The sequence below is a fragment of the Schistocerca serialis genome, chromosome 3 (genome assembly GCF_023864345.2).
Source record: "Schistocerca serialis cubense isolate TAMUIC-IGC-003099 chromosome 3, iqSchSeri2.2, whole genome shotgun sequence".
In the NCBI taxonomy this organism is placed as follows: domain Eukaryota; kingdom Metazoa; phylum Arthropoda; class Insecta; order Orthoptera; family Acrididae; genus Schistocerca; species Schistocerca serialis.
In genome coordinates, this window is record NC_064640.1 from 31,320,758 (window position 1) to 31,348,595 (window position 27,838).

At 38.4% G+C, this 27,838-nt stretch overlaps 1 protein-coding gene across 9 annotated transcripts in view; it reads left to right on the forward strand.

The window, feature by feature from the left end:
* The first annotated feature begins 1,110 nt into the window (after positions 1-1,110).
* Positions 1,111-27,838, forward strand: part of LOC126469689 (molybdopterin synthase catalytic subunit-like) — a 106,051-nt gene continuing 79,323 nt past the window's right edge. For 2 of the 9 annotated variants that reach the window (XM_050096847.1, XM_050096853.1), the window contains exons 1-3: positions 13,556-13,726; positions 14,515-14,646; positions 15,028-15,159. In XM_050096847.1, coding sequence (XP_049952804.1) covers positions 13,571-13,726; positions 14,515-14,646; positions 15,028-15,159 — 420 coding nt within the window. In that variant the 5' untranslated portion in view covers positions 13,556-13,570. Of the gene's footprint in view, positions 1,243-1,392; positions 1,412-1,682; positions 1,703-13,555; positions 13,727-14,514; positions 14,647-15,027; positions 15,160-27,838 lie in introns of those variants that run through there. The other 7 variants (XM_050096849.1, XM_050096855.1, XM_050096851.1 and 4 more) reach the window with 7 other exon arrangements.

Sequence of the window (27,838 nt, forward strand, 5' to 3'; positions counted from 1 at the left end):
CAAGATATACAGGAAAACAACTGCACAAGAGATAAAATGAATAAACTCATATTAATTTGAAAGTGGCAGAAGAGCAATTTGCTGGAAATAGTGGGCAAATGAATAAATGGCTGATTGGAAATATGGGTGTATTTGCAGCTCATGAATTAAATAATCAGTTTCTATTTTATTAACCAAAGAGAAAAGTCTTTGCCATTTAATTAACATGAGAATCTCGAAAACGTTGAACGAAAATTACACTATTATTGGATGTTAGCCTCATGGCAGGTTCGGCCTTCATTGTTTGCAGCGCAAGGAAAGACGTTACATAGACAGGAATGAGAGCTGAGCGCAGGAACTGGGGTGGGTACTATGTGTTGCCTACGTTCACTGGTGCCAGCGCGGTGTCAAATTATGGTTATGTTTCGATTTAATACACATGTACTGTCTTAAATCTCTGGTTCTCACCAGTTCCAGTGAGTTAAAAAAAAGTGTAGGAACGCTCTTTCGGTCAAATTAAGCCCTGATGTATACAGGTTTTCAAGATACTGTTTCCCAGCTGTAACATTATTGTTATATTAACAGATTATATCTTTGGTGGCTGCTAGAACTTATAGCGTCACAATAAGCTCAGAAATACTTTCAAACTTGCATTTCGAGTGTGTTTCGCCACTCCGTATATACAATACGCAATCTTCTCTCACTGTGTTTATACACGCCAGCCACTTAGCAGCACTGCAGTAGTGAAGTTGCATAAAACAGGGGGAGCTTCGTATTTCGTAGTCGTGTATTCTGGCTACACCATTACACCATCTTCTACAATCCTGAACTCTGGTTGCCTGGTGTCCATGATTTTCAATACATGTTACTGTTAAAAAAATTAGAGTAGTCTGTCTCTTATCGTTTGAGAATACTGCAGCTGTTTCCGTAAGCATAATTGAAAAATTTGCAAGCGCCAACCCTTTCAGAATGAATGATTTATTTCGCTGTAAACAGTTTCGGGCTTGTACTGCTGTCTGATGATGTTATGGCGAAATAAATCATTCATTCAAACAGTAAGGCTGGTTGCCGTTGTCTCTCCTGTGAAATTCAGAATAGTGTATCTTTGATTACTGTCTTTCGTCATTCGTGCTTGTCAGTCAACGTCTTTGGTGTTGAATTGGTTGTTTATTTGTTTTTTCTTTTTGCTTGAGTTGGTACTGTTTGCGCTTTGTTGAAACATGCATCCAATTGTTTACATTTTCTTGTATGATGTGACTTTAGGTACAGAACACTGATTTTTGTACTTTTCAGCAAGCTTATTTGATGTTACAGTGTGTTTGTGTATTTTGTATACGATTCCGAAATTACGTAGAATGTGATGTCATTAGCACCAGTTTCCTTATATTTACTATCCGGAGATTATATTGCCTATTGTGTCATGTAAACGTAGGTCATTAGCTCATTTGTTTAATGTGTCGCATATCATTTTTACAATAAAACCTAATGATTTGGAACTAGTCATTTTGTATTCAAATAGCAAATCAATTTTTAAATACTGCCACATGCTGGGCATTTACAAGGGTTTTTTTTTATTTAAATAAATATAGGCCATAGACATGATTTAGTAATTCTTACCTATCACCTTTTATACTTTACGTCACTAGAGATTCTGCAGTGGAATTGGATGAAGTTGTCAAGGAGAAACTGTGTTTATTTTCAGCTAGAAATTTTATATTACTGAGTAAGTGATCAAAACTTGCGACGCAACATTGTGCATCCTCTTTTTGTGCCGAAGACATCTTTAATGCAGAGTAATGAATGGCATTTTTGCCCTTCTCGTATTATAATGATGTTCACAATTCTCCTTTTTGAACTGCAGTGGACTATTTAAAACAAACATCATGAGGAAATAAATATATTGTGAAGCAGAAGGCAAAATATGCCACTCATTAAATACGTGCCTACAACGTGACCGTGAATGAGCACCACACATTATGTAATTAGTTATTGCATTTTCTGCCATTAGGAATGAGAAAATTAGTTTTCATTTTTATCAGTTGATGCATTTCACGTCGCTGCCGCTCATAGCAATAGACATTTATGTATTGCCACTTGGGTAAAGTTGTTACGCAAATATTAAAAAAAATACAGATCTAGTAGTTGTAAATTGTGCAAGCAAAGTTGCATTGGGTTAGGAAATGTGTTAGTGTGGCCCCGCCCACCCCCTTTCTCAAATCTTTGTGGTGGTTACAGGCTGATCGGTAGCTAAGTTGGAGGTAGGGTATGTTAGTTAATTTGTAAAGTGACAGTATGGTTGCCTCTTGAGAAAGCCAACTAATGTGAATTTTTAATAAAGGTTGTGGTAATAATCAAACCTGTAGTGTGGTCCATGGTGTATTTAGCCCATACTGTGTACTATGCTGTCAACAGTGGAAGTAATCTTAAAGGCAAAAGTAGTCTCCACAGATTATTGGAGTGACTTTTTCAAGAAATATAATTTTTAACAATTGCTTGTATTTATTAATGACTGTTTCCATCTCTCCCATGGTAGCATTTATGTTTTTAGAATAATTATTTTTTTCTGTTTCCCATGGAATCTAATGGAACAGAGGCAGATTTGAATTATATTTCCTTATGCAAGTCTTCTGCTGTACATTTCCTTTTGAATTTAATGTCCTCTTCAGTAATGATACAAGTTACTTTTTTTGCATCCTTCACAGAATACTTACTAGTAAATTATTAACGTAACATCAGGTTTTGACTTGTAACTAAAGTTACACCATCAGTAGCAGGATGATGAACTAAGTCCAAATTCTAGTTGGAGAGTTTTCATTGTTGTATCACCTGTAATTCATGTTGTTCAATTAATGGCATGAGAGCTGGCCCAAGAACAGAATAATAGGAAAGGAATTTTGAAACTAAACCATAAGTGCACTCCATGTAGAAATAACACAAGAGGCAGTGAACACATTAAAAAAAGAAATACCTGTGTTGCTTTAAGACAAATAATTTCATGAGACATTTACAAGTAACTAACACAAACTTTGAGTACATATTGAATTTGATATTGAAAATAACATAATCCTCCATAAATATAACAGCAGGAACATAAAATCCAACCTAAGTCTTACAAAAGAAAAAAACCTTGGTGGGAGCCATAAAAATATTTGATCACCTCCTTTGTGTATTAATGATGCAGGCAGATAATCAAAGTTTTAAAAACCAATTGATATTGTTCCTACTTGACAACTCTTTACACTCTGTACGTGGATTTCTGAGCAGATAGTATGTATGTGATTGTGTCACATGTATCAAATTTTGTTATAGATTAAAAGAAAAATCCAGTTATGTAAAAGGCTAGCATGTACTCCTGCTTTAACAGAAAAAATTATCATATTTGTAAACCTACTGACACATTCCACATAATGACAAGTTGTCGTGAATATGATCCATGGAACATGCAAAATCCTGCAGTAACTGTTATGCGCCTTTGAAAAATTATATCCTCGTGTAAGGAGTGTGGTGTTAGGTTTAGTAAACTTCTAGTCACATATCTGGCATTTAAATATATTCCTTGTGATAACTGTTCTCAGAAATTGATTGTTTTATTTCTTTTGTATTTTGAAGTTTGTTACCTTTGGCATATTAACTGTCCTTTCTTAAATAAAGTGTAGTTCCCATTAGTCCGTCCTAATAACTTCATTGTTAGTTCCTTAACTGGACATGTAGCCAGGTTATGCAGTATTTCCTCATGTGCATCATGTTCTGTCAGTAGCGATAACAATGGCGTGACGTTTGATAGTGTAATATAACAGATCATTTGCAGATGGGTCTGGTGAAATTTGTGAGCCATTGGCATATCCTTTGAAACGGGACACCATGTGCTGCATAGGTGGAATCTGCAACATTTTTGTTTGTGTATTTCTTGACTTTTTTATACTATGTTGTTTGGCTCTTTTGGGTAATGGTTTCGATTGCATTGTTTACCAGACTTACATAGCTGCAATGGTGATGGTGAGCCATTGAAAATACCAATGGCTTGGATCATTTTCAGTGGTAGTAGTATGCAGGTCTAGTGAAGGTAGCCGGTACATTGAATATTGTGATACTGCTGTCTTGCTTCGACCATTAACCATTGACACTATTATTCCCACAGTTCTCTCTTTTGCCTCCTATGTAGGTTGTGGTGACAGATTGATCTGCAATGTAGCCTCAGGTCTAGATTGAACTGGACAGTGACAGATTTTTTTGATTTGGGAAAGCCATCCAGTGTTTCATTACAGTTTTTTTTGTACACTGGGCAGTGGATAGTTATTATTATGTTGTGGTGGAAATACACTTTTCCCACTTTGGTCTAATATTGCCAAGTTTTTAATTTTTTTGGAGGGTTTAATAACAAGAACATCTCCACCTAAAATTCCCTATCCCAGGGAGCTCCATTTAGCGTATCAGTGTTTGTTTTGGTTATGTTTTTATTTTGTAGTGTTGTCATCAACTTGCCCTCTTTTGTGGCTCATACTTCTGCCATGTTGATGGTGCTGTATTTCTAGTGGAATCGTGTTGTTTGATAATTCCAAATCTTTGCATCAGCAAAGATTGTAAAACAAAAAAGTCAAATGATGATTTGTGTAAAAGTAAGAAATAAAACATTTTTGTGCTGTAAACTGGCTTGTCGATAATTATTGCTTGATTAAAAAACAAATATTGTCATTGGGGAGAAAAACTTACTGAACCCCTCGTGTAATTAGAGTTGACTGATGCAGCTGATCCTGTATCAAGCCTACGTAATTGACATTACTGAAAGGTTTTACTAACTAGCTGAAGTTCTTGAATGTTCAGTATATTTCTCTGATTGTCTTTTGTTCACGTTGTAAGTATTACAGATACAAGTGCCATATTAATATTATTATAGTATTCCAATATAAACATAATATGGAAAATAATGTGCTGCATCATCATCATGACTATTTTGTGTTTATGCTTAGCATAAATGATTTTGTTTTTATGAGGATCAGGTGAGTTTTAATTTTGCAGTAGAATAATTCACATTTTTGGGAAGATGTGCATAAATATATTGGGGATGTAGAAGCTATTTTAAGGCATTAGAAAATCAGAAAAGAAACAATCAAGGTGTTAATTGTAAAATTATTTCAGCAAAGAACTCATTAAGAGAAAAAGAACTACGTGGAGCATGCTATGAGTTTATTAGATGAGTTTGTTAGCAAACAAGTAAATTATATATTTAAAAAATAAAGAGAACATTTATAATGTGGATAAAAAAAACATAGAACTGAAACAGCAAAGTGCTTTGACATGGTGAAAACGTGAATTGAGAGCCAAAGCAACTGCTGCATCAGGAAATTGTGCAGAATGTCCCCAAAATTGAAATAGATTGGTTGGGGAAAACAATTGTGTAAATTAAAAAGAGGAGTCACCTTGAAGCAAGAGAAGATTGCATAAGTTCAGTTGGAACAATCCGATCTTGCTACCAATGTGACTTGGAGAAAATTGATACTAACTGCAAACAGGAAAACTGTAAGTAAAATAACAGCACTTTTATGAGAAGTGAAATGCCAGTTCAGTGTGCAATTTAAATCTCTTGTGAAGTTGTAAAATGAATGTAGGTGTGTCTATATGGGTTTTAAGACAGTGCAGGATGGCAAGGTAAACTTTTATGCCAGTTTCTATTTTTTCAAGTTAGGACGACTAGAAATATCATCATGATGAGAAACTAAATGCATTGTCATAGCTAAATAATTTTTATGGGTTTAATCTAACGAACCATTAAACTAGTTGCAAAGAATGATGTAAAATAATAAAATGTAAATGTGGAACTTCCGTTTTCAAAACAAATACTTCATCAGGAAATTTATTTTCTTTATTAATAAATACTTTATCATTAATGGACCTGCAGTTGGAGTTGTTCTTCGAAAATAACAGTGAATATCATGAAAAATTGGGTGAATTAACTTATGCCAGTTGAATAACTGAGCAAGGTGGAGCATTGGTTAGCATGTTAGGGAGGGCAATGGTTTAAACCTGTGTCCAGCCATCCTGATTTAGGTTTTCTGTGATTTACCTAAATTGCTTCAGGCAGATGCCAGGATGGTTGCTTGGAAAGGGCACGGACAACTTCCTTCCTCATCTTTCCCTAAGCCAATGGGACTGATGACCTTGCTGTTTGGTCCTCTCCCCGTAAATCAACAAACAAATCAGCTGAATATGTGTTTTAATTTAAGAGTGTCATTGAGATGATAAGCAGGACATTGTTAAGAATAGTATCATTGGGGCATAACACAGCAGTTTGTACCAGGTTGATGCTAGTAATTTATTTGTCAAAGGAATATTTTATAGTGATAGGATTTGTCAGTTTAATACAAGGAAGAACATAAGTGGTCTATACAGACACATGAATGTACAAAGATGTTTCATGAGGAGAGGATGCATTTATTGGAAAGAGCTTATACAAAATTAATAGGACCTTGTACAAATGTTATTGTGATAGTGTTACATGGCTAACAGTTTCACAATCAGTGAGATATTACACCTTATCAGAGGAATCAATTTTTAAACAAGAAGTGCTAATTGTCCAATTGCTGATGTTTAGTTGAAACTATGGTGATGTGATCGAAGCAAGTTAGGCATGGTAAAATGCGCTATATCAGTTGCTCAAGGTGGCAAATACAAGTAAGTCTACCAAATAGGATACTATTGTTCACATCAGCATCAAGTATCGGTATAAGTAAACGCCAAAAGGCATGCTAATAACCATATGTCAGTGTGCCACTTTGGCCAACAGCAGTGCCGAAATTAACTCCCCCCCCCCCCCCCCCCCGCCCCTCTTCGCATTACTCATGTTTACATTTGATCACAAAAGGTTACCACTGCCACAGCTACCATATTTTCCCACATGTTAGGAATGAAGGGTGTGATGACAGACTGGTCTTTACCCTAGCCTGCTGCCTAGTTTAAGTGTGAAGGTCATGGGTTGATTGTGAGTTTGCAAACCCAACAAATATGATTTGAGGAAAAACTCAGATATCACTAGTGATGTGAGAAGGAAACTTGGCGACAGTTACTTAACACTTCAAGCAGTGATTTTGGCTGGACGTAATGAGCCACAGAATTATTTTTATTGTTATAGAGGATTTCTTCTGAACTTTTGGGATTACAGTGGTTCATTCATTCCAAACACATTGCCCATTCTGTCATTCTATTCACCTCATGATTTGTCACAATTACTTCATCTTGATGCTACAAAACACACCATGTGTACGGTGCTCTGTCACTGTATACTTATAAGCAGCTGTGACACACTCCCTTGCATTCCTGCCACATCTCGCTGTGAGTCCTGCTTAGCTTGTTAGTAATCTCAAAAAGTTTTCAGGAACTACTGAATTTTCTTATTATGAGAGTATTTAAGGGCTATTTGTTTTAATTGTTAAAAACCATTCAAAAGCCAAGATTGCACAAAGTATTTTTTATTCTAGGCAACCGGTTTCGACAATCTTGGCTGTCATCTTCGAGTCTGTAAGAAAATAAAATACGGTTTGGTATTATAAAAAACCCGAAGTGGACCTATACATTTACATACCTTAAACACTTTTTGTAGTATAACTTGTCCATTTTATGCTGAACCTCAGGCACAAGATGTCAAATGGATAAATCTCAGCACATTACAAACATATGTTGTTTTTTTAAAATATATAAAAACACACGCCACATTGTCCAAAAGGTCATGTCTGTATACATATTGCTCATATATGCTTGCTTCATGATACAGGTATGGTACACTATAGCACATCTGTTTATATATGTTGGACATGTACTAAACAGTACATATCCCCTTTAAATGGCGTATGAGATACAACTCCATCATGTAAAAAGCATATGTGACCAGTGTGAATATGGAAATGGCCTTTTGGACAAGGAGCTGTGTGTTTTTAACTATTTTAGTGATGACAAATGTTTATGATGTGCTGAGTTTTATCCACTGGCCATCTTGTGCATGAGGTTCAGTGTAAAATGAACATGTTTTACTGCAGAAAAATGTTTAAGGTATGTAAATGTACAGGTCCACTTCTGATTTTTTTATAATACCAAATTAAAACTTTTATATCAAATGAGACATACATAGTCCATGTATTGCATTTTCTCACAGACCTGAAGATGATGAGACTGTTGCACCAGTTGTCTTGAATAAAAAGTTTTTGTGTGATCTCGACTTTTGAATGATTTTTAACAATTTCAGAAACTAGCAATTTTTACCATAGGTTTTTCCGTTGCCTTAACAGATATCTTGTTTTATGTAGCAGTTGTTTCAATTCTTAGAGGGAATTAGTAATATTTTTAGCTCAACACTAAAAGATAATTACCAGGCTTAAAATTATTTGTTAACTCTCCTGTAAAACATTGCACCAGCCTCAATGCAGTCCCAGTATGAATGCTGTTCTCAAACATGGAACCAATTAGTTGACATTTGTAAGCAACTGGAAACCTCCATGACTGTTGTCAAACAACTGGCAGCTGCTGTGAATCATTGTGTTGGCAGAGCTCCTAAGAAACATGTATCAGATTTACTGAAGGTATCACAAGTACTGTCTCCTCCTGTGAATGCTGTCTCCACTGCAGAAAGTATGGGATCAATCACTAGTCATCCACTTCACTGTGAGTGGCATGCCAATGGTAGGTCTAGGTGTCTTGTATGTGATAAAGAGGGACGAGGGAGGACTCAGGGTGTTACCCTAACCAACAGGTTCGAGGTGCTAGCTACCACTGAAACTGAGCCAGTGGGACTCACTTCACCTGTTGGGAAACCGGCTTTGCCTGTGTCAAGATGAGGCAAATGCAAAATAGCAGGGGTCTGTTAATCATCTGCAGTTCAGTTGTATGACGAATAATTATATCCCGTATGGAACTGGCAGCAAGGTCAGGAGACGTGCACTCAGTGTGTTTGCCTGAGGGCCTCATTCAACATCTTGAAGAGGATACTCCGACAGCCCTGGAGGGAACTGGGTGCAACCAACTGCAGATTATGGCACATGTTGGAAAAAATTATACCTATCATTTGGGCTCTGAGGTCATACTTGATCATTCCAGCAACTGGCAGAGAAGGTTGAGAAGATTAGTCTTTCACCCAGAGGATAAAAAGCAGAAAAGCTTAACTCTGTTGGTAAATGATCCACAAAACTACTGTCCAGCATATTTGACAAGAGTTTGTTGTACCATCTTAGAGCAATTCTGAGCTCAAACATAATGAGGTATTGTGAACAGAGTGACCTGCTCCATGACAAGCAACGTGGATTCCAAACACATCAATCATGTGAAATGCAACTCGCACTTTTCTCACAAGATATAACTGAAGGCTTTGGATCAAAGCTGTCAGTAGATGTAGTATTTCTTGATTGCCAAAACACATTGGATGCAGTACCACATCTATACTTATTATCAAAAGTTTGATGGTATGGGGTGTCAAGTGAAATTTGTGACTGGATTGAGAATTTTTTTGGTAGGGAGGATGCAGTAGGTTACTTTGGAAGGAGTCATTGACAGATGTAGAAGTAACATCAGGTGTGCCCCAGGAAAGTGTGTTGAAACTGTTGCTGTTCATGTTTAATATTAATGATCTTGAGGACAATATTAGTAGTAACCTCAGAGTTTATGCAGGTGATGTAGTAGCCTATACTGAAGTACTGTCTGAAAGAAGCTGCACAACTACTGATTAAGAACACTATAGGATTTCAAATTGGTGCAGAGATTGACAACTTCCTTTAACTGTTCAGAAATATAGAATCATTCTAACACACTGTAGGGATATGAAATTGAATAAGCACATAGAGCCATTCATGGGTAAAGCCTGTGGGAGGCTTCAGTTTATTGGTAGAATACCGAGGAAATGCAATCAATCTACAAAGGAGATTGCTTACAAATCACTCGCCATTCATTGTTGAATATTGCTCAAGGGTGTGGGACCCGTAGCTAATAGGACCAAACAGGAATGACAGATTCTATCCTGAGAAAGCCTACTTACATAGCTCCAAGAACTGGCTTTAAATTGTGACTCTAGGAATATACTACAACCCCCTATGTATCACTCCTGTAGGGAGTGTGAGGATGGGATTAGGTTGTTTTGCAGCATGCACAGATGCATTTAAACTAACATTCATACTACTTGCCGTAAGTGAATGGACAAGGGGAAAAAAGTAAAAATAACTGGTACAGTAGGATGTACCTCTGTCATGCACTTCACAGTGGTTTGCAGAGTGTGGATGTAGGTTTAGTCATAGGTAGCTCTGCAAAACATGTGACAGAAGTGCCCCATATCGTGAATGTTACAATCAGGAGTATACAGTTATGCCATCTAGCAGCATGGAATAGGAGTGAATTCAGATGTGGTGAAGATTAAGTAATGACAATTTTGGAAGGAACAATTACAGGAAATAATAGCAGAGGCTATCATAGCATAAAGTACATTATCCAAATGATAAAAGATAAATGTTACACTCTTTGTTAATTTTTCTTTGGTGGAAGGTATTTTTCTTTCTGTCTAGCTTGAATCACCATTGTATAATTTGCTTGTTCTGCCTGTGAACTCTGTCTTATTTGTTGTTGGACATCTAGACACTGATGGAATGTTATCTGTAGCTGTTCTGGCCACAAGCTGATCCATGTGGGCAAGCCGTCAGGCAAGAAACTGAGAAGTGTATTGCATTAAACACAGCTTATAAATTTTAAGTGTTTCTTGCTGTTTCAGACCCCCTTAAGTTTTATACTATTTTATTCTCTGAGAATCAATTGGGAAATTCGTAACTGTTATATGCAAAAATATAAATGCTTTTAGTTAAATGTTCTTTGGTGGTCATGACCCTGCCCCACCTGGAGGGTGGAGGGGTGGGGGGTGTAGGCAGGGATTTTGTGATGTTAAGGTTAAGAAAATGCTTCTATTTCATTTCAAACTGAAATAATTTAGGGTTTCCCACATAGTTCCATGTAAGCAGTAGGTGAGCACTGTGCGTGAAAGGCTGCTCTATTAGAGAAGCTATGCTTGTAGTTTGGTGTTGCATTGTACACTGTCCAGTCACATTAATGTGACCGCCTGTCAAAAGCCTTGCTTAACCATAGTTTTTAGCGTGGAGGGCTGTAAGATGTGAAGGAAGAGAGTCGGTGAGGTTCTGGGAGGTACTGACAGGGATGTGAAGCCATGCTGACTCCAGGGCTGTGACCAGCTGGGCTTAATTTCTCGGTTGATTATCCATGGCACAAACAATGTGATCGGATTTAAATCTGGGGTATTTGGTGGCCAGGAGAGTGTGATAGTCATGCTAGTGCTCTTCAAACCACACATGTATGCAGCAAGCTGTGTGTCCTGTTGTGTTGCCCTGCTAGTAGATGAAATCGTGCTGAGGAAAAACAAACTGCATGTAGGGGTGGGCGTGGTCCCCAAGGATAGATGCATACTTGTGATGATCCATTGTGCCTTCCAATATGACGAGACCACCCACGGAATGCTCTCCAGTCTGCACCCTTCCGATGATTGTTGCAGGGTGTTTACTTTCAGACATTTCATGCTGTACACATGAATGATCATCTGTCCAGTGGAGCACAAAATGTGATTTATCTGAAAAAGCCACGTGTCACCACGAAGTGTATGTCCAGTTGCAGTATTGGTGTGCAAATTCAAGTCTTCATTGCCGATCTCCTGCAGATAGCATGGGTACGTGAACCAGGTGCCTGCTGTGGAGGCCCATAAGCAGCAACATTTGCTGAATGGTCATTGAGGAGATACTGTTGGTAGCCCCTTGATTCAGCCCTGTCGTCTATAACCCATGGTGTACCACAGCTGCCTCTGCGCCAGTTTTGGATAGCAGTATATGCGAACACGGGCAGTTTAGAAACAGTACCAGTTTAGAAATGCCTCCAGCCTTGCACCGAAAACTAATGATCATGCCTTTTTGCTGTCAGATAAATCGCTCCGTTTCTTTATATGATAGTGACTGCACTGTTTTCCGTGCCCCTCCAATGTGCTTTATTTCCCCTTCACTGCTAGTGCTGCCATCTGTGGGTGATTATTACAAACTGATGTCAAACGTAGATGGTAGTCACATTAATGTGACTGGACCATGTACATACATATTTGGTTGTGAAAATCCAAGGTAACTTCACAGTGGATGCAGGTAGTTGTGAGTGACCGAAAGTCCCAATTGAATAAACTCGTCCTTGTTGTAGAAGAATGAGAGCTACACACAATATCAAATCATATTTCTTTCTTAATTATATTGGCAGTTATTTATATTGTGTGCGGGATTAATATACTTAGCTTTTCATTTAAGTTGCAATTATCACCCTGTTTTTCAGTTCACAGCAAAGATTATTGTCACAAAAACTACACCACCTTAAGTGATAATAGCCAGTCAGTGATGTCAGAAACTCCATACTGGAAATGGACACTAAATTTCTTTGCTCAATTTTGTATTAGAGATATGTATCATACATAGATCTAGCCATTTATAAATTAATTTTTAAATAGTAACACCATTTTTATGGAGATGAGCTGTCACACGAAACACTGTGGCATCACTCTTTGAGGTGTACAGAAAGTATATGTAACATTTTTGGAAAGACATTCTTGAAATTATTTGTAATTTCATTGTGGAAGTAGATACTCTTTGTTTTTGAATGGGACTCTGGTATGCACTTTGCATGTCATTATCAATTTACCCCATGAAGTGCAATGATATTTTGTGTTAACATAGTTTCATAATGCAGCATCTGACTCAGATAGAGCAACTGCAGAAGGCATCTGTATCCTGTGTTAGGGGCAGCCCCCAGAAATGTGGAAGGAATGGAATACCACCATTGGTTATTTTCCGTGCATAATGCACTCTCCATTTTATATTTAAAAAATATGGCTTGCTCTCCTGTTAAATCAATATCCAGGGGTCCCCCACTCAGATGTACGGTGGAGGGGTAATGGAACAGCTTGAATAAACATAGCATACACAACAGACAATTCTATACAAAAATACAATTCAAAACTGACAAAAAAGAGACACATACCAGAAAGCAGGTAATATCAACTACAGTGTAACACTTGTGAAGGCAGATACAGAGGACAAACAGGTAGAACATTTGGTGTCAGATACAAAGAACACATGAGAGTCTGGAAGTATGGGACAAACCACTCCACATTTGCAGAACACCTAAGAGAACATAACCAAACACGCTCCACTAGAGAAGGAAACATGAAAATAATTAAAATCAACTAGAAAAAAATACCTCCTAACACTACAAGAAAATTACCACTTACAGAAAACCAAAACAGAGAGGAAAACCCTGTTGAGTGATCAAGTAGACATGCCAAACAATGCATTGTTCACATTCAAGTCTTGGTCCGGCACACAGTTTTAATCTGCCAGGAAGTTTCATATCAGTGCACAATCTGCTGCAGAGTGGAAATCTCATTCTGGAAACAAACCTCCGGCCTGTGGCTAAGCCAGGTCTCCGCAATGTCCTTTCTTCCGGGAGTGCTAGTTCCGCAATGTTTGCAGGAGGGCTTCTGTGAAGTTTGGAAGGTAGGAGACAAGGTACTTGCAAAAGTAAAGCTGTGAGGATGGGGCACGAGTCGTGCTTGGACAGTTCAAACAGTAGACAAAAGGCAAAGGTCCCGAGTTCAAGTTTCAGTCCGGCACACAGTTTCAATCTGCCAGGGAGTTTCATCACAAATAGAAGTTGGTTTTCAACATATGTTCCGTTAGAGTGGCAACATGTAGGTAAACAGACCTTTTGGTTTTAGTTACAATGTTTATGTTGTTAAAAGTACTGTGTTTGAACAAATAGCTGTAGTTAGTGGCAAAAGAATAAGAGAACACCACAAAAAGAACATGGTGAACAGTGTGAAAAAGTTCAGAATTCAAAATTGTGCTTATGTTTTGGAAATAAATTGGTGGTGCAATCCCCATACCAGATGAGGGGGAACGCAGATCACAGCAAACTGCAAGTAATTACTCATTTACATAAAAAAAACATGACATGAACTGTTTGGTAATCTAAAAATAACAAAACTCTATCTTTATAGATCCCACTGAAGATGCTATAGAGCGAAAAAAAAGGTGAAATGCACCTGGGAAAAATAAATTAAGTCTCAGAAAGAAAATATGGTTTTATTTACAAAACAAGTATTTCTGTGTTTGCTGTGCGGGGTGGCCATGCAAACAAACTTATTATTTTATTGACATTTGCGTGAATTCCTAGATTTTTGTGTTTATTTGTGGTTTGTACAGCAGAAAAGAGATATTTGACTTGTTTATCAACATGAATTACATTATGTGCCGATATTAGTCTGTTAATGGAATTTAATGGCTGCATTAGGGCTTGAACCCTTAACAGAGCAGGCAATTGGGACCAATGAAACATTAAATAATCTAAAGAACACATAGTACCTAAAAAGTCCTAAGGATTCATTTGACAGTGAGAAAGGCAGAAAATTTAATTAGTGTATCATATTTCCCTAATCATAACATGCTATTGACATTATAACTGTGATGTATGTTACAGGACTGTCTTCATACAGTTATGGACGATAACGGCGAAAAGCAAATTAAAGAAGCACACATCACTCAATCTACTAATAAGCAGCCTGGTAAAGGACCTTTACATGTAGTAATTATGCCTACATCCTTGACAGTGGTAAGATTTAGTATTGTAGCCAAAGATTTTTGTGTATTCATTTGAGCGTTGTTTGTACAGAACAGTTACCTGTACTTTGCATTCCCAATATTCATTTGCTGTGTTATTATTAGTGTGTGTGTGTGTGTGTGTGCGCGGGAGGGGGGGGGGGGGGAGGAGGGAGAGAGGGGTCTTTGCTCGCGCGCGCGCGCACACACACACACACACACACACACACACACACACACACACACACACACACACACAGATATTCACTCACTCATTCCTTTCCTATGCATTTACTATTCCCTTTTATGATTTTATGCCAAGTTTCAGATATATTTTATTAAACTGATTAGCAAGAATGTTTGGTACTATTACAATATATAAAATTTGTTATAGGGCAAACAACAAAAATGTTTGTTGGATAACAGAATAAGTGAACCTGTGATGACGTATCCATCAAATTCCACTGCTACACAAACCAGGGAAAAACCTGTCCATCTAATTCTGATGTCTACACCTTCAACAGCAGTAAGATTTTTTACATATTCAGAAGAAGTTGTAATATTAGGGGCGAACATAATCAGTGTCTTGTTATTGAAGATATTTGCATTTAATTTTTGTTTGGAACTAGCAATGTTTTCCCCACTCATGAACTGGAAGGGGCAAAAAACACCTGTGAAAATTCGTGCTGCTTATGTAACCTGTTAGCTTACAGTAACTCTAAACTGTGAATAAATTGCTATGTGTACACTACCTCCATATCTATAAGTTTAGCCTTATCAAACTGCTCCCTTACTGTCCCTGCAACATGTTGTGTGGCTAGATATAGGAAAATTGGAAGACTGCTTCGACATTTATATCAAAATTCTTTTGCTGACAGATAGAGCCACAGTCTAATGAAACAATATTTTATATCTACATGCAGATTCTATCACTTAGTTCTAGAGATGACATTTCTCCACTTTTTATCAGGGCATATACTGCAATGGGAATTAGTGAAGTTCGGTGGCAGGAGGAACAAGACTTCTGGTCAGGTGAATACAGGGTTATAAACACAAAATAAAATAGGGGTAATGCAGGAGTAGGTTTAATAATGAATAGGAAAATAGGAATGCGGGTAAGCTACTACAAACAGCATAGTGAACGCATTATTGTGGCCAAGATAGATACGAAGCCCACACCTACTACAGTAGTACAAGTTTATATGCCAACTAGCTCTGCAGATGACGAAGAAATTGAAGAAATGTATGATGAAATAAAAGAAATTATTCAGATTGTGAAGGGAGACGAAAATTTAATAGTCATGGGTGACTGGAATTCGAGTGTAGGAAAAGGGAGAGAAGGAAACATAGTAGGTGAATATGGATTGGGGGACAGAAATGAAAGAGGAAGCCGCCTGGTAGAATTTTGCACAGAGCACAACATAATCATAACTAACACTTGGTTTAAGAATCATGAAAGAAGGTTGTATACATGGAAGAACCCTGGAGATACTAAAAGGTATCAGATAGATTATATAATGGTAAGACAGAGATTTAGGAACCAGGTTTTAAATTGTAAGACATTTCCAGGGGCAGATGTGGATTCTGACCACAATCTATTGGTTATGACCTGTAGATTAAAACTGAAGAAACTGCAAAAAGGTGGGAATTTAAGGAGATGGGACCTGGATAAACTAAAAGAACCAGAGGTTGTACAGAGATTCAGGGAGAGTATAAGGGAGCAATTGACAGGAATGGGGGAAATAAATACAGTAGAAGAAGAATGGGTAACTTTGAGGGATGAAGTAGTGAAGGCAGCAGAGGATCAAGTAGGTAAAAAGACGAGGGCTAGTAGAAATCCTTGGGTAACAGAAGAAATATTGAATTTAATTGATGAAAGGAGAAAATATAAAAATGCAGTAAGTGAAACAGGCAAAAAGGAATACAAACGTCTCAAAAATGAGATCGACAGGAAGTGCAAAATGGCTAAGCAGGGATGGCTAGAGGACAAATGTAAGGATGTAGAGGCCTATCTCACTAGGGGTAAGATAGATACCGCCTACAGGAAAATTAAAGATACCTTTGGAGATAAGAGAACGACTTGTATGAATATCAAGAGCTCAGATGGAAACCCAGTTCTAAGCAAAGAAGGAAAAGCAGAAAGGTGGAAGGAGTATATAGAGGGTCTATACAAGGGCAATGTACTTGAGGACAATATTATGGAAATGGAAGAGGATGTAGATGAAGATGAAATGGGAGATATGATACTGCGGGAAGAGTTTGACAGAGCACTGAAAGACCTGAGTCGAAACAAGGCCCCCGGAGTAGACAATATTCCGTTGGAACTACTGACGGCCGTGGGAGAGCCAGTCCTGACAAAACTCTACCATCTGGTGAGCAAGATGTATGAAACAGGCGAAATACCCTCAGACTTCAAGAAGAATATAATAATTCCAATCCCAAAGAAAGCAGGTGTTGACAGATGTGAAAACTACCGAACTATCAGCTTAATAAGTCACAGCTGCAAAATACTAACACGAATTCTTTACAGACGAATGGAAAAACTAGTAGAAGCCAACCTCGGGGAAGATCAGTTTGGATTCCGTAGAAACACTGGAACACGTGAGGCAATACTGACCTTACGACTTATCTTAGAAGAAAGATTAAGGAAAGGCAAACCTACGTTTCTAGCATTTGTAGACTTAGAGAAAGCTTTTGACAATGTTGACTGGAATACTCTCTTTAAAATTCTAAAGGTGGCAGGGGTAAAATACAGGGAGCGAAAGGCTATTTACAATTTGTACAGAAACCAGATGGCAGTTATAAGAGTCGAGGGACATGAAAGGGAAGCAGTGGTTGGGAAGGGAGTAAGACAGGGTTGTAGTCTCTCCCCGATGTTGTTCAATCTGTATATTGAGCAAGCAGTAAAGGAAACAAAAGAAAAATTTGGAGTAGGTATTAAAATTCATGGAGAAGAAATAAAAACTTTGAGGTTCGCCGATGACATTGTAATTCTGTCAGAGACAGCAAAGGACTTGGAAGAGCAGTTGAATGGAATGGACAGTGTCTTGAAAGGAGGATATAAGATGAACATCAACAAAAGCAAAACAAGGATAATGGAATGTAGTCTAATTAAGTCGGGTGATGCTGAGGGAATTAGATTAGGAAATGAGGCACTTAAAGTAGTAAAGGAGTTTTGCTATTTGGGGAGCAAAATAACTGATGATGGTCGAAGTAGAGAGGATATAAAATGTAGGCTGGCAATGGCAAGGAAAGCGTTTCTGAAGAAGAGAAATTTGTTAACATCCAGTATTGATTTAAGTGTCAGGAAGTCATTTCTGAAAGTATTCGTATGGAGTGTAGCCATGTATGGAAGTGAAACATGGACGATAAATAGTTTGGACAAGAAGAGAATAGAAGCTTTCGAAATGTGGTGCTACAGAAGAATGCTGAAGATTAGATGGGTAGATCACATAACTAATGAGGAAGTATTGAATAGGATTGGGGAGAAGAGAAGTTTGTGGCACAACTTGACCAGAAGAAGGGATCGGTTGGTAGGACATGTTCTGAGGCATCAAGGGATCACCAATTTAGTATTGGAGGGCAGCGTGGAGGGTAAAAATCGTAGAGGGAGACCAAGAGATGAATACACTAAGCAGATTCAGAAGGATGTAGGTTGCAGTAGGTACTGGGAGATGAAAAAGCTTGCACAGGATAGAGTAGCATGGAGAGCTGCATCAAACCAGTCTCAGGACTGAAGACCACAACAACAACATACTGCAATGAACATATATGACAAGTTAAAAAGTTATGTGGGACTGGGACTCAAACCCAGATCTCTCCTTTTTGTGGGCTATGTGCTGCCAGTTGCGTTATTCATGTGTTCCTCATTAACCAAGTCAAAGTTTCAACTTGTCACTTATTTCCCACTATACCATAAAATTCCTAAAGAGGATATCCTTGTAGGTTGCAGGACTGGAACATCTGGGAGACTGGATACAGTAGAGAGCTCGATTTAACCTCTTGCTAGTGTTCTATGTTGATATTTTCCACTCAAGTGGATTGTACAGTGTGATGAACATTTACAAAAAGGCTGAACCTGAATCCCAGGTTCCTGCCTTTTGTGGTTCAATCCCGTCTCCGGCCATCCTGATTTAGGTTTTCCGTGATTTCCCTAAATCGTTTCAGGCAAATGCCGGGATGGTTCCTTTGAAAGGGCACAGCCGATTTCCTTCCCAATCCTTCCCTAACCCGAGCTTGCGCTCCGTCTCTAATGACCTCATTGTCGACGGGACGTTAAACACTAACCACCACCACCACCTGCCTTTTGTGCACAGTGCACTATTGGTGTATGCCTCATATCATCAGGCTGTATTAAGGAGAGTCTCTGTGAGGCTTGTTAGATGTAGACAAGTGAAAAGATGAAGTCTATGAGAAGTGCACGGATATAAAATTTGTAGAGCAATGCTGTGTAAATGGAAGAACCTGGGTTTGAGTCCCAGTCTGGCACAAAATTTTGTCGTGAATGTTCACATAATTATAGTGAGTCAGCCATGTTCTGTGTGAAATTTTTGCTGATAACAGCTCTATTTGACAAAAGTATATCCAGCTCTGGCATCAAACTGTTTATAAAGCTGAAGCATAGATTGCTACATTTATTTTTTGTGCATATGAAAAACCTTTTTGGCATCACTCTGTTGTATTTAATACTGTTATTTACTTTTGAATGACCAATTCCATGCCCATTTTCTGATGACTGAACTCTGTTCTGTTGTGACACACACTGATGAGCCAAAATGTTCTGACCACCTGCGTAATAGCTTCTTTGACTGTCTTTTAAATGAAACATATCCCTGATTGCATATCAAGGATCTGATAGTTTGGTGGTAGGTTTGTGGAGGTATGTGGCTTTAAATGTCTATGCACAGGTGATGTAATTCATGTGAATAACGGCACAGGTGATGTAATTAATGTAAATAACGGGCCGCTGATTTGCTTATGTGGTGATGGCGCCTGATAGTGACCCAGATGGGTTCCATGGGACTAATGTCAGGCGGATTTGGTTGCTGAGATATCAACATGAGTTCACTATAATGCTCCTCAAACCACTGTAGCACAGTTTTGGCTTCGAGATACAGACAGTTGTAGTGCTGAAAGGTTACAGCACTGTCGGGGAAGACATCAAGCATGAAGGGGTGCAGGTGGTTCTCAGCTGTCAGCGTGTCTTTCATTACTACCACAAGTCCCATGCAGTTGCAGGAGATTGTGTCCTGTAGCATAATACTGCTCCCACCAGCCGGCGTCAATGGCACGCTGTGCGATTTGAGCTGCCATTCACCTTGATGTCGGCATTTGTGGAGACGACCATCGACCTAGTGTAGCAGAAATGTAATTAACCTGAAGAGCTGACATGTTTCCATTGATCAGTGGTCAAATCCCGATGGTCCTATGCCCAGTGCAGTCATAATTGATGAATTTGGGTCAGCATGTGAGCACGCAGGAGGGATCTGCAGTGGAGCTCCATATTCAGTAATGTACTATGAATGGTGTGCTCCAAAACACTTGTGCATGGACCAGCATTGTGCTCTTTAGACAGAGATGCCACAGGTCACCATCTATCTTACTATACAGAACAGACAAGCGTCCGAACCCCCCATTCTGTGAAGAGTCATAGACATCCAACCATTTAATGCGTAGTGGTAGTTTCACTGTCCTCCTACCTCTTTCCATAGATGCACATGACAGTAGCATGTGAACATTCAATGAGCTTCACTGTTTTTGAGATACCCATGTACAGGCTTTGTGTAGTAATAACTGACCTCTGTGGAATTTGCTTATCTCAGTGGATTTCCCCATTTGCAACCTATATCTTCAGTAGGGTGATCCCTTGTCTGTGTCTGTCTGTATCCTTAAAACTAGCAAGATCAGCCATTGCCATTTAATATTTTGACACAGGCATGAAACTAGTATTATGTGTGGAAGTATCATATTTCTAACAGATGATAGCAGCACAATCACACACAATGTCAGTACTAAATTACTGATTTCAGCCATTACCGGCCATCTTCAGATCATGACAATTCACACAAACCATTGACAGAACTACATTATGAATAAAATCGAACTATCTTTGTCACCTCCAATATGACTGAAATGTCTTTCTTTCTGTTAAAAGAGTTTGTTTCTCCAAGTGAAGGGTGAGTTGAATCTACAACTGTAGCTATACTCTGCAAACCACTGTGTAGTGCACGGCAGAGGATACGTCTGAGTGTGACTGTACCAGTTATTAGACTTTTTTACTATTCCATTCACATATGGAGTATAGGAAGAATGGCTGTTTAAATGCCTCCATGCTTTATGTAATTAATCTAATATTGCCCTCACAATCCCTGTGAGAGTTATACACAAGGGGCTGTAGCATATGCCTGAAGCTGGTTCTTGAAGTTTTGTAAGTAGACTTTTGGGGGAAAGTTTACATCATCTTCAAGAGTCTGCCAGTTCAGTTTCTTCAGCATGTCTGTGAAACACCACCACAGATCAAACAAACCTGTGACCATTTGTGCTGCCCTTCCCCGTATACATTCTGTTGTGTACATAGTTCCGTGTAGTCAGCGCGTACACAACTTTCCCACTAGAGCGCGCCCGCTAAGCACAACAGTGCAGGCGCAGCACTCGTCCATCTCCGCACTACGAGATGGCGCTTTCATAGAGATGGACCAAATTCTGCTTCCGCCGATCCATATATTAATATGTAACACAGCCAATGAGATTGCTGCTGACGTAGAAACTTTTCTCCTCGCGGATCACATTCGTGCAGTGATACCTGAATGCGCGAGATATTATAACGAGTGTACAGACCTCCAATTAGTCAGTCTGCATTAGTCTATAGTCAAGTTTCAGTCTGCGCTTAATAAGATTATCATATTCCTGTACATAGCCATGAAGATAAATGAATAGACACTTTGTCAGGTATCAGAGATATGTGAGAATAAGGTTAACATACCAAGACCAAAGGAACTTCAGATTGTCAATTGTAAACAGCATCCAGAATCAAGTTACGTAATGTCTATGATTTTTATTATTTTAATAAATGTGTGTGAAAATTAATCAAGTTCTGTTTAAAGTTGGTCACCATCAATCTGCTACTCTAAGCGTGCAAGTGGCATTTCTATTGTCTGACCTAACGGCAGAAGATAAACACGCCACGATAAGACCATGAGACATATTGCTGACACTCGCCTACTTCATTAGAGCGACAAGTCAAATAATCTGATGGTGTGTGTACCGAAGGTCTTACAGTACGCACACCACACATTCAATATCCCCTATTATTCCTATTTGGTATGAATCTCATTGCATTTCGTATCCCTGTAAAGTGTATTTGTATGAGTTGATCGAGTCAGCAAGGCTTTAGAAAGCGTCACTCACGCAAAACCCAGCTTGCTCTTTTCTCACATGATATACTGTGAACTGTGGATGAAGGGCGACATGCTGTTTCTATATTTTTAGATTTCCAAAAAGCATTTGACACGGTACCCAACTGCAGACTGTTAATGAATGTTTGTGCATGCAGAACAGGCTCCCAGATATGTGATTGGCTCAAAGATTTCTTACGTAATAGAACCCAGTATGTTGTTCTTAATGGCAAATGTTCATTGGAGACAGGGGTATCAGGAGTGCCCCAGGGAAGTGTGATAGAACCGTTCTACTTTCTGTATACGTAAATGGTCTGGCAGACAGGGTGGGCAGCAGTCCACAGTTGTTCACGGTGGGCAGCAATCTGCGGTTGTTCGCTGATGATGCTCACAGGAAGGTGTCGAAGATAGGTGACTGTAAGTTGATTGTATGTTAATGTGGAAGAGTAGGAAAAATAAACCCCTAATGTTCAGATACACCATTAGTAATGTCCTGCTTGATCAGTCACATAGTTTAAATATCTGGGCGTAACATTGTGAAGCATTATGAAATGGAGTGAGCATATGAAGGTTTTGGTAGGAAAGGCAAATGGTTGACTTCGGTTTATTTGGAGAATTTTGGGAAAGTGTGGTTTATCTGTAAAGGAGACCAAATCTAGCATGCTAGTGTGACCTGTTCTTCAGTTTGGGATCCACAGCAGGTCAGATTGAAAGAAGACGTCAAAGCAATTCAGAGGTGAACTGCTACATATGTTACCGGTAGGTTCGATCATGCAAGTGATACAGATATGCTTCGAGAGCTGAAATGGGAACGCCTGGAAGGAAGAAGACATTCATTTCGAGGAACACTACTGAGGCACCGTATGGTGGCTTGCGGAATTTGTATGTAGATGTGCATTCCAATTGTGGCTCAGTGATATTATAGTCATAGGATAACTATGTTTTTTTAATTTTGTGATGCGCACAATTTTACATTTCTGAACATTTGAAGCAAGTTGCCAATCTTTGCACCACTTTGAAATTCTCTCGAAATCTGACTGAACATTTATGTAGCTTCTTGCAGACAGTACCTCGTTACAGGCAACTAATATTGTCCGCAAGGTCATTAATATACAACATGATCAGCAACAATCCCAACACACTTTCCTGGTGCACACACAACATTAATTCTACATCTGTCAATGACTCTATGTAAGGTAAGCTGCTGCATCTTCCCTGCCAAAAAATACTCAGTCCAGTTGAAAATTTGGCTTGATACTCCATAGCATTGTGCTTTAGGTAATAAGTATAGATGTGTTACTGAATCAAATGTTTTCAGTAACCAAGAAATATTACATCTACTGGCTGCCTTGATTCAAAGCTTTCAGTGTGGCATGTGACAAAAGTGCAAGTTGGGTTCGCATGATGAATATTTTTGGAATTCATTTTGCTTGTCATGGAGCAAGTCAGTCTATTAAAGATCTCTCATTAAATTTATGCTCAGAATATGCTGTAAGATGTTACAAGAAACTGATGTCAAAGATGTTGGACAGTAATCTTGTGGCTCACTACTACACTACTTCTAAATGGACATGACTTGCACTTTCTTCCAACTACTGGGCACAGTTTTTTGTTTGGGGGATATGCAATAGATTATAATTAAGAGGGGCTGGGGGACTTAAATTACAAGCAAACTGAGGTTTTCTGTGAAGTTGAAGTTGTCAGTTACATCAGGAGGTGAGTCTGGTGGTCAAAGAAGGCTTGAATTACAATTTTATGCCTCCCTCCTCCCCACCCCCTATACTGAGTCCAACCGATTAACTTATACTTTTGATATATGCATAAATTTCTCTCAAAAGTCTCCCTGTTTTCAATTTCAGCTGTTAACATCTTTCTGCACCTAGCTTCACTGATTTTTAGTTCTTCAAACTGTGGCACTTTGTTGTGAAGTTTTGCCAGTTAACCACTAGGATTTTAATGTTCTTCCTGTGGGCAGCATTTATTTGGACTTTACACTGATACTTTTGGATCTTGTATAGCTAGCATTACATTTACTGGATGTAGAGTTGCCTAATCTGAAACAATACATGTGTGCTTCCCATACACAGTCAACTACCTTGGTAGCAGCCTCTGAAGTGATGTTTAGTACACACCTAACCCTTAAAAAGGGATGCTACATTTCTCAAGCTTATGATGCAAATACAGGAGGTCACGGCTTGGCTTTTCACAGAATCTCCATGGTCTGTGGTTCAAACCTCCCTCTCAACTGAGAACTGTAGAGAGCCCAATCTGTTCTGGTTACAATGCTACAGATTGTAAGCATCATTGAAACTCTGTGAGCAAGGCTGGTATTCACACCTTTCTCTGCCAGTTGCTGGAATGATCCAAGTGCAACTTCAGAGTCCAGACAGCACGCATCGTTTGTCCCAATGTGCATCAAAATCTGTAGTTGGTTACACCCCACTCACTGAATGGCTAGTGACATAGCCTTTTACATTTGGTGAATGAGGCTCCAAGATGTACATACCGAGTGCACATAGTGTTCATTCTCATTTCTTGCTGCCATTTCTCTAAGTGGTATCGTTATCCACTGTACATTTGAACTGCCAATGGTTAATAGGCCTTTACCTTTTTGTATTTGAGCGAGACTTGCTGAAGTTAAACATACACTTTGCAATAACAGCTGTTTATTACAAGAACTAATCTAAATTCAACCTATGAGAACAATGGCTATGAAACTTGAGAACAGCAGTGTATTGAGGAGCAGGGAAGAGTAACGATGGCACAGTCCCACAAGGACAGTAACTCGTAGGCAGTCTCCTGATGACCTGTAAGTACTGTCACGACATGGGCCTTTGAGGCTGAGAGCTCTACACAGTCTACTGGTAACAACATGGTCACACAAGTCTACGAACACGTGGGCATGTGACATTTGCTGCTTTATTTCCTCGTTGATTGTCCTCGACGTTGACGTACTGCGTTGCTACATTGGCTGAAGAATGGGGTGTGGAAGTTCAACACTGACTACTTCAAATGATGTAGCTGACGGGTGCACATTTGTGTTTCACAGTTCTTTACTTTCACTGTTCCACTGTTCACCCCCCCCCCCCTCCCAATATTATACAGTTATATGACCAGTGTACTATTTTGATAAGCCTCATTAATAGTTTGCAGGCAAACATCGACATATTGCTACAATAGTTTACTGTTGAACATCTACGTGCAGTAAAAGCGCAACCACACAGTTCAGTGTTTCAAATAAATTGAAACAGACACTGTCATTGTCTTGACACACGGCCTGTTGGGGTAACACTCTTTTCACGGTTAAGTTGATGCATTCAGACAGGTTCCTTGTCTGAAAATCGGCCCTGGACTGACTGTCTCGTGACCAAAAATCAGGCCCTTATATATTATCGCAATAATAGACACTGAAACTACACATTGTTTAATGTCTAATTTACAGAAATCACAATTAAAACTTACCTTATGAAATTAGCCGAATACATCGAAAAATTGAGACTTTTTAACAGTTTCTTCTACAGCAACGCTTTAGCTGTATTACTTGTTTAAATCATGAAATTAACAAATATAGTTATGCAAACAACACTTTTGATGAAACTGGAAATTACTTTGGAATTAATTAAGGGCTAGCTTTGCTAACATGTTTTCAAATAGAGCCAAATAGGTCCTTTAATAATATTATTAGTTGTTCCTCCAATTTTTTACAATTAATACAGAATTTATATTTGTTTATAAGTCAACAATAGAATTTAAGTTACGAAACAGTTACTGAATTCACCCTATAACCAAATATATTAACTAGGAACAGTCAAATTAAATTAGGAAATTGATGACACGCACAAAACTAAGCAGAAAACTATATGTGGTGCTATATTCTTTAAAACTGAGGGGCAACCTTTATTTTTATGAATATGCAGATTATACTCTCTTATGTTAACAGTAATCAGTCAGAAATGAGAAAAAAAATGAATTTTAAGGAGGCAGATGACAAAACAAGAGGAGAAGTAAAAACATCCCAGCTTGCTTTGTCACATGACCCCCCCCCCCCCCCATTGGATTGACCAGATAGTTATTGCAAATAGCTAACTGGGCTATTCAATGACTACACGTGATGCCAGAAAGTTGGTTTAACTTTCTACACAAAAAAGAATATTACACATGAAATCTTATCAAAACTACAGAATCAGTTCTGCATTGGATAGCAGAGCAGGTTCCTACTTACATGAATCTGTCTTGCTTAAAAGAATAAATCCCCATGGGTTGCAAAAAGTTAAATTACAGTGCGCATTGCAGTTCACTTTCTGGACACTTGCTCAGTGTTTATTATTTTTCACAAGTACTTTCACTCTTTTTCAATGAGCTTTTACACATTTTCTCACCGAGTTGTCCAGGCCTTCAACATGTGCAAGTGGCAGTTAGTAAGGAAATGCATTGCTATCAGTTCCCTTGGAAGTGGCTCTCCTCTGCCCCAAGTACTTGAAGTAATCAGACTTTAGTACACTTACTTTTGCTTCTAAGTAAGTCTAAAAAAATGTTTAACACTAATGGCAAATGATAGTCATTACATCATAAATAAATACATTACATAGTTCTCATAACGTTACAATAATTAGCCCTGAAATTGACTATAGTATGAAAGGTGTAGACTAGTAAAAATTTAAAATCAAATGCACTTTACACTACAAAACATTACTCTAAGTCATAACTGTCTGAAACTGGTTAAACCTGAAAGATTTTGGTTTCTTTCCCATTTGCAAAGTAGCAAAAACTCATGATGTGCAATAGCATAGATTTACTAATCATTACATTATGAAAAATGAATAGTCACATCACATAACTTAATTCGTATTCAGATCAAAAACAAGGGGATGGAAGTTGTACCAAATCATTGCCCCACTTCTCTACTTAAGCCTGAGCACTACTCTCATTCAAACTGAAAATTAAATCCTCACAAAATCTCAAAATGTTACCAAATAGTTGACTTGTCGGAATATTCACACCACACTAGCTCCACAGTTATCAGTTGATCAGCAAATTGATCAGCAAAATTACTGTTCTTTGTTTCAGTATTACCACTTTAAGCTCATAATTCCTCAGAACACCAATAGAAGTTTTCAGATAACTTATAGATCCAATGATGCAGCATTATATGACTTGTACCTCACTAAAATACTGCCCTTTCTGTTAAGCTCTCATTCCCAGCTGCAGTGTCATGAACTGCCCAATATACACAGTACCCAGTGTTGCCTAGTTCAAAATATAGATCCTCAGTACAGTTACACCACCTTTGTTGTCTACAGTTCTTTTTTTCATTACTCAGTCTTGTCTGTCAGCTCCATTATTTTACTTACCTTTCCAACCTCGTTAGCTAGTGGAGTGCATTCTCAAAAAATATCTGTACTGCAGATACAGGCTGCCTTACCATTAAGACCCCAACATTACTCATTATTTTATTATTTCATTATCCTTCACTAACTAATAAATAAACACCTGCTCTGCTATCCAATGCAGAACTGATTCTATTGAAAAACACTCCACAGTAACAGATCCTTATGCTAAGGCAAACTTAACTCTACTAATCAGACAAAATTATCATTTACAAAAATTATTTCACTGTATTCCATCAAACTGCTTGAGATTCTTGTCTGCATTAAAGCAAGTACCTCCTCTCCTTTTATGGGATAGACATTGCTACCCACACCATCATTCAACTTCTACTAGAATTGAAATTACACTTGCCTTACTACTATCATTTACATTACCCTTACCTGCGATTACAGCACATTTATATACAAGTGGCTCTTTATAGCC